Genomic DNA, 13,668 nt, shown 5'->3' with positions numbered 1-13,668 from the left:
CTACCCTACACGCCATGCCTCTCCTCTCCTGATCCACAGCCACCTTGATGCTACTTCTGCAGCATCAGTGGCCAACTTGATGGCCCTTCGCTGACTCGCCCCTGTGATGCCAAGCATTTTGTAGGCCCTGCAAAGGGAATGGCCCACAAACCCTCGACATCCCACTTCGACAGGTTGGCATATCGCCCGCCACCCATTGCTCCGGCAACCCTCCACAAGCTGGGAGTACTTTGCCCTCTTTCTTTCATTGGCCTCCTCCATACGGTCCTCCCAAGGCACTGTTAACTCTAAGAGAATCACCTGCTTGGAGGCCTCTGAGGTGAGCACAATGTCAGGCCTTAATGTTGTTATGGCAACTGCTTCAGGGAACTTCAGCTGCTTGCCCAGATCAACTGCCAGCTCCCAGTCGCGTGCCGTTGCCAACAGGCCAGAGGAGGTGCCCCAGGCAGCTGGTATTGACTTCTCCCCAGCTCTGACAAAGGCTGTGGTCTTCACTGGGCGAAGGCTCTTGCTGTGGCTAATTCCACTGCAGATAGAATCCGCTACGGCTTTTAGGACCTGGTCATGCCGCCAGCGGTAACGCCCTTCGCCCAGGGCTTTTGGACAGCAGCTCAGGATGTGTTCCAACGTTCCTCTCCTCTGGCATAGGGGGCATGCTGGTGTCTCCACCTTTCCCCAGGAGAAGAGGTTGGATGGACTTGGCAACACGTCGTAGACCGCCTGGATCAGGAATTTTATCCTGTAGGGTTCAGCCTTCCAAAGCTCAGTCCATGTGACTTTGCGCTCCACTGTTCGCTCCCATCTTGTCCAGGCGCCCTGTTGCCGCATCCCAGCCATCTGGCAAGCTCGTTTCTCCTCAACTCCTGCACGCACCTCCTCCAGGATCAGGGACCTCCTCTCTTTCCCTTCTACCTTGTCATAGCGAGGAGTTCTTCTGCTGCCCAGGCCAGCTCTCCCATGTGCCACTGAGCCCACCAACACCCTTTGCCGTAGCCTTGACTCTGCGTCGTCCACTGCCACGGCAGCCCTCCACTTCCGCCCTGTCCTGACCTCAATCCCAGCCTGGGCAACCTTTGGATCACTAGAATCCCGATACTGTAAGACCTCCCTGGACCGCGACACCATGAACTCCTCGCTCAGGCTGCTCATGGGAAGCTTCAGCTTGTTGTTCTGCCCATATAGTGCAATGCTACTCAGGCTTCGAGGCAGTCCCAGCCACCTGCGCAAAAACCTGCTAATCCTCATCTCAAAGCCTTCCACCGTTGAAATGGGGACTTCATACACCAGGAGGGGCCAGAGGATCCGAGGGAGGATGCCATGCTGGTAAATCCAGGCCTTGAACTTGCCAGGAAGGCCAGACTTGTCCACCGCGGCCAGCCAGGTCTCCAGGTCTTGGTTGGTCGCTTTTGTGGAAGCTGCATCCCTCAGGCTACAATTGAACACCTTCCCCAGGCTCTTCACAGGTTCCTCTGTCAGTGATGGTATCTTGGTGGTGCCAAGTGAGAAGTGGAACTTGTCAGTGACCTTCCCTTTCTTCAGCACGAGGGACCTTGACTTAGCCGGCTTGAAGTTCATGCGAGCACAGGACATCAGCTCCTGGAGGCCATTCAGGATCCACCTGCAGCCTGGGACAGATGTTGTGGTCACTGTCAGGTCATCCATGAAGGCTCGGATGGGTGGCTGTCTAACTCCAGACTTCGAGAGGGGCCCCCTGCACTGCATCTCCGCAGATTTCACCAGCATGTTCATGGCGAGTGCAAAAAGGATGACTGAGATTGTACAGCCAGTGATGATTTCCTTCTCAAGCTTGTGCCAGTCTGAGGTTGTTGTTCCGGAGGAGACTCTCATATGGAAGTTGGTATAGTAGTCCAGGATGAGGTCTCTGAACTTCTTCGGGGTATAATGCCGATTCAGCGCCTCTTCGACCAGTTTATGGGGTATGGATCCATAGGCATTTGTGAGGTCCAGCCACAGCACAGCCAGGTCCCCCTTGTTCTCCCTGGCTTCCCTGATAAGCTGAGTGACCACACCTGTATGCTCCAGACATCCAAATACCTCTGGGATTCCTCCCTTCTGGACTGCTGAATCGATGTAGGAGTTCTTCAGGAGGTAGTCTGTCAGTCGCCTGGAAATGAGGCTGAAGAAAATCTTTCCTTCAACACTCAGCAGTGAGATGGTCCTGAACTGCTCGATCTTCTGAGACTTCTCCTCCTTCGGGATCCACAAACCCTCTGCCTGTCTCCACTGGTCTACTACCTTTCCCCTCCTCCAAATCACCTTCAGGATCTTCCAGAGTCTGTGGAGTAGTCTTGGACAGTTCTTATAAACCTTATACGGTACTCCACTGGGCCCTGGAGCGGAGTTTGCCCTTGCCCTTCTAACCACCTCCTGGATCTCCTTCCAGCCTGGCTCTTTCCCATTAAAGTCCGTAGCCGGTGCAGGTGGATTGATCAGGAACCTGCAGGGGCCTAGGTCTTGCTCTCTGTACTCATCACTGTAGGATTGCTTGAGGTGGTGGTCAACCTCAGCTTTAGAGCAGGTGAGTTGGCCGCTACGCTTCTGTCCTAGCAGCTGTTTTGTAAATCCAAATGGGTTCACTAGAAAGGCAGCTCTCCTCCTGGACCTCTCCTTCCTCCTCCTCCTATGCCACTCCGCTCTCCTCAGGGTCATCAGCTTTTTGCGGATTATGCTGCGTAGCTCCATAGCGGTCCCCTCTCCTCTTCAGCTTGCAGCCTTGTACTGCTGCCTCAAGTTCTTCACCTCCTGCCTGAGCTGATGAATTTTACTTGCTCTGTTGTTCATGGTATAAGGGGGCTTCGCTGCTCGCTTCTCCTCAAGTCCAAACCTCTCTGCAGCTAGGCTGATAATGATTGTAGTCATCGTTTTGAGGCGTCGATCAACTCTCCCTTTGGCAGTTGCCTCCAAGATGGTATCTGCGTCTCCGTCAAACTGGCGCCACATCTTCTCCTTGCTAGCTTGGGGCCACTTCACCCGACGATGTTCTGATGTTCTAGTATGCGTCAGGTGATTGCATCACCTGGAGGCTCCGGGCACTGTGGGGTGACTCGGGCCTGGCTCCTCCTGCGTCTCACCAGGCGTAGTTCCTGTCGCTGTGACTCTACCTCCTTCTGCATACACTTCATCTTGGCCTGGTGGATCCACGAGGCCATGTCGGTTCTTGCATATCTTGCCACATATGCATTCCATTATCGTCGTCATATTTTCATTGCCATGTGTCGTCATCCTTTGATCCGTCCTGTGGGATTCTCTTCCGCCCCCCCTCTCGGGAATCCCTAGGGGTATATCTCCTGTAGGTTGATTCATAGCTTTTGTGGGTTCCTTCTTCTCAGAAGGTGCAGCTTGGGATGCTACCCCTCACTGCCCCGATGCCGTCTTTCCGAGCTGTCCACTGTCTCTCCAGCTGTCACCATTCTGCACTTGGTGGTCAACCAGACTGTTCCTGGTAGTCACTGGTTGTTCCAGAAAGAAGGTTTTTGATACACCGTCTGGTGCACCTGGACATATCTTCAGTGATGTAACCTAGGATCACGGGGGGTTTCGGTCTTTCAACAATCAGACCCCCTCCCTAGGCTGACCCAGCCGGGGTGATCAAGTCCCAGCTTATGTCCAGGTGGCGCTACTACCCTACACGCCATGCCTCTCCTCTCCTGATCCACAGCCACCTTGATGCTACTTCTGCAGCATCAGTGGCCAACTTGATGGCCCTTCGCTGACTCGCCCCTGTGATGCCAAGCATTTTGTAGGCCCTGCAAAGGGAATGGCCCACAAACCCTCGACATCCCACTTCGACAGGTTGGCATATCGCCCGCCACCCATTGCTCCGGCAACCCTCCACAAGCTGGGAGTACTTTGCCCTCTTTCTTTCGTTGGCCTCCTCCATACGGTCCTCCCAAGGCACTGTTAACTCTAAGAGAATCACCTGCTTGGAGGCCTCTGAGGTGAGCACAATGTCAGGCCTTAATGTTGTTATGGCAACTGCTTCAGGGAACTTCAGCTGCTTGCCCAGATCAACTGCCAGCTCCCAGTCGCGTGCCGTTGCCAACAGGCCAGAGGAGGTGCCCCGGGCAGCTGGTATTGACTTCTTCCCAGCTCTGACAAAGGCTGTGGTCTTCACTGGGCGAAGGCTCTTGCTGTGGCTAATTCCACTGCAGATAGAATCCGCTACGGCTTTTAGGACCTGGTCATGCCGCCAGCGGTAAAGCCCTTCGCCCAGGGCTTTTGGACAGCAGCTCAGGATGTGTTCCAACGTTCCTCTCCTCTGGCATAGGGGGCATGCTGGTGTCTCCACCTTTCCCCAGGAGAAGAGGTTGGATGGACTTGGCAACACGTCGTGAGCCGCCTGGATCAGGAATTTTATCCTGTAGGGTTCAGCCTTCCAAAGCTCAGTCCATGTGACTTTGCGCTCCACTGTTCGCTCCCATCTTGTCCAGGCGCCCTGTTGCCGCATCCCAGCCATCTGGCAAGCTCGTTTCTCCTCAACTCCTGCACGCACCTCCTCCAGGATCAGGGACCTCCTCTCTTTCCCTTCTACCTTGTCATAGCGAGGAGTTCTTCTGCTGCCCAGGCCAGCTCTCCCATGTGCCACTGAGCCCACCAACACCCTTTGCCATGGCCTTGACTCTGCGTCGTCCACTGCCACGGCAGCCCTCCACTTCCGCCCTGTCCTGACCTCAATCCCAGCCTGGGCAACCTTTGGATCACTAGAATCCTGAGGCCCATTTTAGCAGGAAATCTGTCAACTGAATTATCTAAAACAACATTAAAGTCTCCAGCAATAATAATAAATGCCTGTTGATATTTATTTTTTAAAGCTTCAATTCTACCCTGTAATGACGAAATAAGACTCTTGTTGGCAGAACTTAAATTGTGGCCATAAATATTACATATTATAAAAGTAGCATTATCAAGTTTAGTGACAAGAATAACCCATCTTCCTTCCGTAGAAACCAAAGACTCAACAATATCTCCATTAAACTTGTTGATCAAAATGAGAACACCAGCAGAATGGTTAGATCCATGACTAAAGTATACCTTATCCCCCCATTGTGATTTCCAAAAACGACCATCACTCTCACATGAATGAGTTTCTTGTAAGAGTATTAAGTCAGCATTTGTTCTTCTACAGTATAAGAATAGAGCCTTTCTTTTAGTGAGATCTCTCAAGCCACGAGTGTTTAACGAAATAATACTCAAAGAATTAAATTCCACGTCTTGAATTTACACAAAAGAAAAAAAAAGAAAAGAGATAGAAAAAGTACAAGAAAAAATATTACTTGGAATATTACTTGAATAATATGAATAAAACCCAGAACAATAACAAGAACACAGAAGGTTTTGCTTACCGCTGTAAACGTGAGCTAACACGGAGGTAGTTAAAGCCAACATATATCTTGAGTCTTAGGCAAAAGTGCAACTGTAAGGGAGGACAAAACTTACTTAAGCTGTAGGAACCACAAGCAGAATACAACAAACTTTAACGTTGCTCCCTGAAGGCAGACCGCAAATAACGAGTGTCCATGCGCAAATCAAGAGTCAAGTTCGATTGCAGGTGTTTCATGAATGTAGACTGTGAATTAGAGAAATCAGTTCACATCTCGGGAATTAAACTTGGACGCTGTTACACCTCGAAGTTGCATCTCAGGGGTTAATTTCAAGCCTTTTCCCAGCAACAAAAGCATGGGGACCCTTCCATGAAACCACCTTTCCATCCTCACGAGCCTTCTTGACAAGCGGCCATAATTTGGCTCTAGCATCCACATCCTGCTTGATCAACGCCTCCTTGATGCGAAGCTTGTTATCCTTTAGAAAGCGAGAGTCTTTTGCTGCCCGCCATACCATGTCTCTGTAGGTACGCATGGTAAAACGCATGATGATATTTCGGGGTGCTCCGTCGGATCTCCTTGGCCCCAGGCGGTGTACAACATCAATTACATCATCCATTTTGTTTTGGATACTAGGGATCATCTTTCTTAGGATGTCGATCGTCACGCTTCTCGCATCTTCGCCATCACGTTCTTGGACCCCTTGCAGTTTGAGATTCCATCTACGCGAGTACCACTGCATTTCATCCAGGTTTTCTTTTAGACATACGTTTTCAGCTCGCAGATCCTTATTCCCCTTTTCAAGTTGAATGATCTTGACATCGTGCCTCTTGACTTCTTCACTAATTTGGGAGACCTTTTCAGACAGTTTGTCGATTTTTTCGCAAGAAACGGCAACCTTGCCGTGCGTTTCATCCACTTTAGTAGTTAGCTTCTGGATCGCGTCAAGGATTGTAAGTAGAGGAAACAGGCCTTGCAAAAACCTCTTCAAAGGCACCGACTTCTGTCTCAATATTAATATTCTCCAGGTCGGCCGACTCCATGCAGCTCTCTTCTTCCACGAGGTATCCAACTAATATAGCGCTTTCTTGAAGGGACTGATTCTTCCTTTTTTTGCCCATTGCAACAAGTCAAAAATAAAGTATTGCCAAAAATAATCGATGGAAATAATCATAAATTGATCATTACTCAAAACTTACATCTCATCTTGTTAAATTTAAACTACTTGGACGCTTAAATAACGTGACTATTCACACCGCTGCCATCTTGGCTCCCCTTCTTCCCCTGTTAAATATCATAATAAAAGGACCGAGCACGTAGAAAATTACCCGGATGTATTCTTGACCTCGAAGATGCACTTGTGGGCAAGCACTCGGTACTACGGTGGCAAACGATGGACATTTAACGTTTGTTTAGTTTATCCCTCAAGAGTTTCCCGCTGTTAGCTGCCGAAAGTCTGAGGGCACCTTAGGGTTGTTATAGCCTACTCCGTCACGATTTGTTATTTTTTTGTGGCATCATTTTAATACAGAAATAAACATGGTGAAAACTTTATTCTTTTAACGTGTCACTGGTCCCGCAAAACCGCACTGGTGTGATGATATTAACGCTGCCGCTGGTGTGATAATGCCAATAGTTCTCTCACTGGATTCAAATGTGCTGTCACGGTTTATTGCGCAACAGGAAGACCGCGGCACAGAATAAAGCTAAAGGAGCATTTGTGAGGTCAAGGCGTAAATGGTTGGAAGACGGAGAAAAGATCTCAAAATATTTTTTCAATTTGGAATTGAGAAATACTGAATTGTCCTCTTTAAAGAGACTTGGCATTTATGCTAAAGTTTCAACAGATTTAAACGAGATCTCTCAATTTGTAAGAAGCTTTTATAAAAAAATTATAGGCCTACACAAAAGATGAAGGCATTGGAGATGCAAAATCTTTCTTTGATAATATTAAAATAAATTCTACAAGACCAAAAAAATTGTGATAGGGAAATAACATTGGATGAAATTCATAAAAATATTGCCAAACTGAAGAATAACTAACCGTGTAATGATGGTTTAACTGCCGAATTTTATTAAAAAACCTTTCAGGAAAATCTTTCTGTGTTACTTTTACGTGTTTTTCAGGAAATATTGGAAGCTGAGAAAATGTTGCCTACAATGATTCAAAGTTTAATAACCCTTATTTCAAAATCAGGTAAAGACCCACTTAATATTGAAAAATTGGATGCCCATCTTTAATTAATAATTATGCTAAATTGTTATCATCTATATTTGCAGAGAGGTTGAAATTTGGTCTGGATAAAATGATTGATTACTGCCAGTTTCATGGCAGATTGGAAATAATATTCGTCTAGTTTTGGACCTAATTGATTATAATTTCTTAATTCAGGATGAAAGTTATATATTATTTGTTGATTATTATAAAGCCTTTGACTCTTTGGACCATGCATTCTTGATGGAGACTCTTGGTTTCTTTGGCTTTGTTAATACTTTTATCACAGCGATTCGTTCAATGTATAGCGATTGCGATTGTGTAAAACAAGGATCCTGCAGCTCCTTTCTTATTTCTATTAGTTGTGTCTTCATATTAAAAAGTATCCATTTCAGGGTATTTGTTTATCTGACAAAGAAATAAAATGGAAAGAATTGATTTAAATTATCTTCTATTAATTGATAAAGTACAAAATAAATGTAAGAATTGGTTAATTAGGCTAGAGATTTATCTTTGACTGGTATTGCTATCAAAAGCTGAAGGGTTGTTAAGATTAGCTTATACAGCAATGTTTTAGATGCTCCCAAGTTAATTATTAGGCAAGTTAATAAGAAAATGTATAATTATATTTGGAAAAGGCCATATTACTTAAATAGAGGTATATTAATCTTTTTCATCAAGGTGTTTTAAATGCAATGACTTTGAAGTTTCTAATATTATTTTTTAAATTAAATGGATTCAGAATTGTATCAAATAACAAATTGTGGTATTATATCCCAAATTTAGTTTTTAACAAAATGAATGGTTTTAAGTTTCTCAGTTTCAATACTGATATTAATAAAATCCCCATTAAATTGTCTAACTTTCATAGACAAGCTCTGTTATCCTGGTTTCAGGTATACAAACACAATTTCTCTCCACACAAATGTTTGATTTGGAATAATAAAGATATTAAATAGGCTATAAGAATAAAACACTTATTTTTTTTTTTTAGTTTAGAAATGATATTTTATTGGTGACGCAGTTGCTTCGACATGATGGTCACTTACACTTAATATGGAGAATTTCTTCCAATATCTGCAAAGGATTACGCAATCGTTTTTTTTTTTTTTGCCTTACCATCTGGACTCCTTCAATTGTTGCGTGTTGTTGATTTTGTTGTCGAATGTTACAATTCACCTTAACTTAAAATTGGATGGTATAAGTATTGTTGATAAAAATGCAACAATAATTTCCTTAGACAGATCTGTCGGTCTTTTAGGGTATACACCCAGCTAAAATCTTCTGGAATTCACGCTTCCAGGACATTGAGTGGGGGGAGGCTTTTATGGTTTCCAGATAGTGTCATCAATAAGATAGGGATTTCATTTAAAATTATTCATTGTATTTATCCAGTAAATCAGTTCATAAAAAGATTTAAGAAAGATATTGATTTAAAATGTGTGTTTTGTCATTTGAATGAAGAGAATATTTTTTCATCTTTTTTTTATTTTATTTTTTTTATGCATTTGCACTAAATTGTTCTGGTGTGATTTTAAGGTATTTTTTATGGAGATTTATGGATCTGATATTACTTTGGAGGACACAATTATTATTATTATTATTATTTTAACGATAAGCCTTTAGAAAAGAACATTTGTTTTGTTCTTAATTTGTTTATTATTTTAGGGAAATATCACATTCATAAATGTCCTTAGTTAAAAAGTACACCTAGTTGTGTACAATTTAAGTTTGAGCTTTGTCAGTATCTTAAAGCATTGGAGGGCGTAAGGAACACTCAAGCAAAAAAGACTATATTGTTGTAAAGCCTTGAAATATTATCCTTTTTAAGGATTTGTGTGTTTATTTTGTAATTAGAGATATGTTTTTGAATATAATTCCCCTGTGTATATAGTTCTTAATTGTTGTGTTATTTTGTTGTTTATTTTATTTATTTGTAATATTTTGTATTAATAGGCTATTATTGTTATTTTTACTGATTTTCTTGCAGTTATTGTTATTGTCATTCTGTATTTGATTATTGTGTGATTTTGATACCAAAAAAAAAAAAAAAAAAGGAAGACCGCGGCACATCTCAAAGCTCGCAATGTCCTCCAGTCCTTCCGAGTTCGATACAAAAAAGTCATTTTAAATCCTGGATGTAATACACTAGGGGGCGTGTTTTTAGTGCAGCGAACGTTCCAGAGCTCCCGGAAGAGACCAACGTTTTTTTTGCTGACAAACATGACGTCAGCTGGCGGAGCCCGTCAATGCGGTAGTGACAGCGAAGGAGCGCACCGACTGGAGAAGCACCCTGAACTGGTAAAACCTGACACTAAAACTAAACCTTAAACCTGGGCTGAAGGCGATCGGAAGACAGCCCAAGGCCGCAGAACAGCATGGGGAACGCGGAGAGCGGCTGTGACGCTGCAAGCGCCGATGAGGAGGATGTAGAAACGGAGAGTCCCGTGTTCGCCGAGGGCAGCCCGGCCTCTGCGGCCACAGGCAACAGGGCCGGCAGCGGTGGTGGTGATGCAACAGCGGCTGTTGCAGGCGGCGGCTCCGGCCCGGTGAGAAGCGGAAGAGGATCCGCGAACCCACCGGCACCGAGCTACGGACTCCCTACCCCTGAAGCTCTGCTGGAGCAGGTGAAGTTGAGAGAGGCAGCGGCCCGAATGAGCGACTCATGGGTCGCCATTTCGGAATCGGTGCTTGCGCGGAACAAGAGCGCTCTGGTGCGCTGGCTAGAGGAGCGGCAGGGCCGCGGAGAGGAGTCCGTCACTCTGGAGCAGTTCTGCGAGATGCTGGAGAGCAGAGACGCACCCAGAGATGAGTGCGAAGAGGTAATGTTGCTTCTCAATTGACTGATGAGGTGGTGGAGTGGTTTTGTCTTGGGGTTCAAATATCTGGGCAGGTACCTGAAAGGTTACGGGTTCAAACCCCATCTGTGGTGATGGCTAAACTGTCACAATTGAAGTCCTCAAGCAAGGCACTCAAGCCTAGGTTGCTGTTCCTGTTAGGGGCAGTTCAGACTTTTTATTGCGTAACGACCCTGTCAGTGAGTTGTCTAATCTCTATCTGCGAATCACACATTTGATACAGGTTACTTATTGTCTGTGTCTCAACCTAGAGTGTGCTACCATCCTGAAACAGTGTATATTTATCTTTTTTCCAAGATCTAAACAGGGTGTTATTACACTGACCCAGTGTTTCCCAACACTAGTGTGCTGTGAAATATTGTCAAATTACACAAAATAAATAAATGTATGAAAAAATATATATAATTATTTCAGGTATCCAATCTCCTCAACTTTCAGAGAAATTCGCTGTTTTGAAACCATAATCGGTCACTTTTGTGGTTGTGAAGAGCAGTGATTAATGTGCAAAAGTGACTGATATTTATATGCGTTAAGGGTCTCTCACATGACTCGCATTGAACCGAAGTCAGTAGCCATGCAAGTTTTAATAAAGGAGAAGGATGTTATTGAAACTCACTATTATTAGACTATTATTGTTGTCTTTTTGGATGAAAAATAATGCTCCGACTGAAGGAAGACTATAGATCTGCTTTGTTCTTTTAATTCTTAAACACTATAAAGTCTCTTGGTAGATTTCGGCCATGAACGACTCAAAATGATTCACTGACTCACTCATAGCACATAAGATGCTCATTTGTCGCCACCTAGTGACATATTCAGAAGGGGTCACTAAAATTGAACAAATTTGTGAAACAGAAACGAGCCTCACCAAAATACTCTTCATTTTGCAGCTAATTCTGCACAATTGTAAACTTGAATAAACTTGAATCAATAAAATAGCTGGAATTGGTGCTTTTAGCTTATTCTTTAAAAATATATCCCAGAATTTATTTTGTGGACTAGAGATTGGATTACCTTTTTCGCCCCTCATTAGTTTGTATCCCTATAATTTGTTATGGCATTGCAAGAACAAATCTACAAATTAGAAAAGAAGCAAATTTGTTGTTTTTTCATTACCTATTTAGCGATTTTGCCACCTGTGACCTCACAAAGCATAGCCTACCTATGTGACTTTTTTTGGTTTTGTTTCATTTTTTGCATAGACGAATTTAAAAAGTGTGCCGTGGCAGAAAAAAGGTTGGGAAACACTGCACTGACCAATATACGTTCTAGTATCATGTCAGCCAAAAAGAGACCTTCCTGTTCTGTGACACTGTAGATTGCTTTCTTGTGTAAAATTGAGTGTAATAGATGTAAAGCCCAGGAAATGTTATTTGATGCTCTCTTCCAAGCACAACAAATATAACTTCATAAAGCAGCTCTACAATTAAGTTTGTCTGAACCCGACTATTGACTTCCTGTTTGTACATGTGAAAAATACAATGTTTCCTATTGAATAAACATACTGTATGTATGACTTTTGAAAATGTATTTTTTAACAAAGTCAGGTCTGAATCAGTTTTAGAGTTTTTAGCAAAAGTAGATAATAAAAACCTTGTATAGGGCTTTCGTCACTTTAACTTTTATTGTATTTTAAAGAAACGTTCTGGGTTCAATACAAGTTAAGCTAAATCTTAAGCATTTTTGTCAATGTTAATTACTACAAAAATACATTTTGACTCATATCTCTTTTACTTTAAAAAAATATACAAATTGAGGTTATAGCGAGGCCTTACAACGGAAGTGAATTGGGTCAATGAAAGTGAACGTGGCCAATTTTTGGAGGGTTTAAAGACAGAAATGTGAAGCTTATAATATTATGAAAGCACTTGCATTAATTCTTATTTTTAAATTGATGTATTGTGTAAAGTTGTTTAAATAGTAATTTTACAGTTGTTTTAGGGTTTGTTGACATTATATCGTCATGGTATCGAAGTTGTAAAATTGGCTATAACTTTACACAGAAAAGGTTTGTAAGTGATTCATATCACACAAAAATCATGTTAACACACATTGTTTTTGTCTTGTGGTTATTCTTTTGAAAAAGTGAGTATTTTAACAGTAGAAAATTGCCCCCATTCACTTCCATTTAAGTGGCACTCTGGAATCCAGATTTGTGCTTTTTTTTTTTTTTTTTTTTTTAAAGAAAGAACTAGTCAAAATAAATTTTTGTCTTAACTTGTTTAGCTTAACTTGTATTGAACCCAGAGCATTCATTTAATTTGTGGTATGGATTTAAAGGGATAGTTCACCCAAAAATGAAAATGTTCTAATCATTTACTCTCATGCCATCTCAGATGTGTATGACTTTTATATCTTCTACTGATCACAAAAAGATTTTTAGAAGAATATCTCAGCTCTGTTGGACCTCACAATGAAAGTGAATGGTGACCAGAACTTTGAAACTTCAAAAATCACAAAGGCAGCATAAAAGCAATCCATAAGACACCAGTGATTAAATCCATATCTTTTGAAGTGATATGAATGGTGTGGGTAAGAAACAGACCCTTTTTTAAAAATTCAATCTCCACTTTTGACCAGCCCTGAGCAGCAGGTATTGATATGCTCAAAGAATGTGAACTGCCAAAAAAAAAAAAGAAGAATGTGAAGGTGAAAGTGGAGATTTACAGTTAAAAAAGGACTTAAATATTGATCTGTTTCTATTTCTATCATATCGGTTCTTAATATATGGATTTAACTACTGGAGTCTTCTGGATTACTTTTATGCTGCCTTTATATGCTTTTTGGAGATTCCAATTTCTGGTTACCATTCACTTGCATTGTAAGGACCTGCAGAGCTGAAATATTCTTCTAAAAATCTGAGTGTTCTGCAGAAGAAAGTCACACATCTGGGATGCCATGAGGGTGAGTAAATGACAAGATCATTTACATTTTTGGGTGAACTATCCCTTTAAATCCTAAGCAAACATACTGTATATGAATCTAAAAGAGAAAACAAGTAAGGTTTCCTTTCATCTGTTAGCAAAGTTAATTATTTATTAAAATGTGCATTCTGTCCCGAGCTAATCATTTTGGATAAATGTGTTATCTGTAATTTGCTCACAGTGTTGTCTTACATTACATGCTTCTGGAATACACTGCACTGATTTAACCTTGTGTCTCTTTCATTTGCTTTTCAAATTATTCAAATGCTGCCATGCTGGCCTGTTTTTGTTTATAGACAATTGATCTGTCTGGAGAGGACATCAGCGTA

At 42.7% G+C, this 13,668-nt stretch overlaps 1 protein-coding gene and 1 pseudogene across 1 annotated transcript in view; one reads left to right on the top strand and one right to left on the bottom strand.

The window, feature by feature from the left end:
- LOC127624762 (uncharacterized) lies at positions 1 to 3,087 on the bottom strand (annotated as a pseudogene).
- A 6,748-nt stretch (positions 3,088 to 9,835) lies between these two features.
- LOC127626406 (zinc finger ZZ-type and EF-hand domain-containing protein 1-like) overlaps positions 9,836 to 13,668 on the top strand; it is a 68,964-nt gene continuing 65,131 nt past the window's right edge. The window contains exon 1 of the mRNA XM_052102161.1: positions 9,836 to 10,379. Coding sequence (XP_051958121.1) covers positions 9,936 to 10,379 — 444 coding nt within the window. The 5' untranslated portion in view covers positions 9,836 to 9,935. The remainder of the gene's footprint in view (positions 10,380 to 13,668) is intronic.

Source organism: Xyrauchen texanus, chromosome 3 (assembly GCF_025860055.1).
Source record: "Xyrauchen texanus isolate HMW12.3.18 chromosome 3, RBS_HiC_50CHRs, whole genome shotgun sequence".
NCBI classification, from domain to species: domain Eukaryota; kingdom Metazoa; phylum Chordata; class Actinopteri; order Cypriniformes; family Catostomidae; genus Xyrauchen; species Xyrauchen texanus.
Note: the sequence above shows the minus strand (reverse complement) of the source record. Positions and strands in the feature narration are given on the sequence as shown.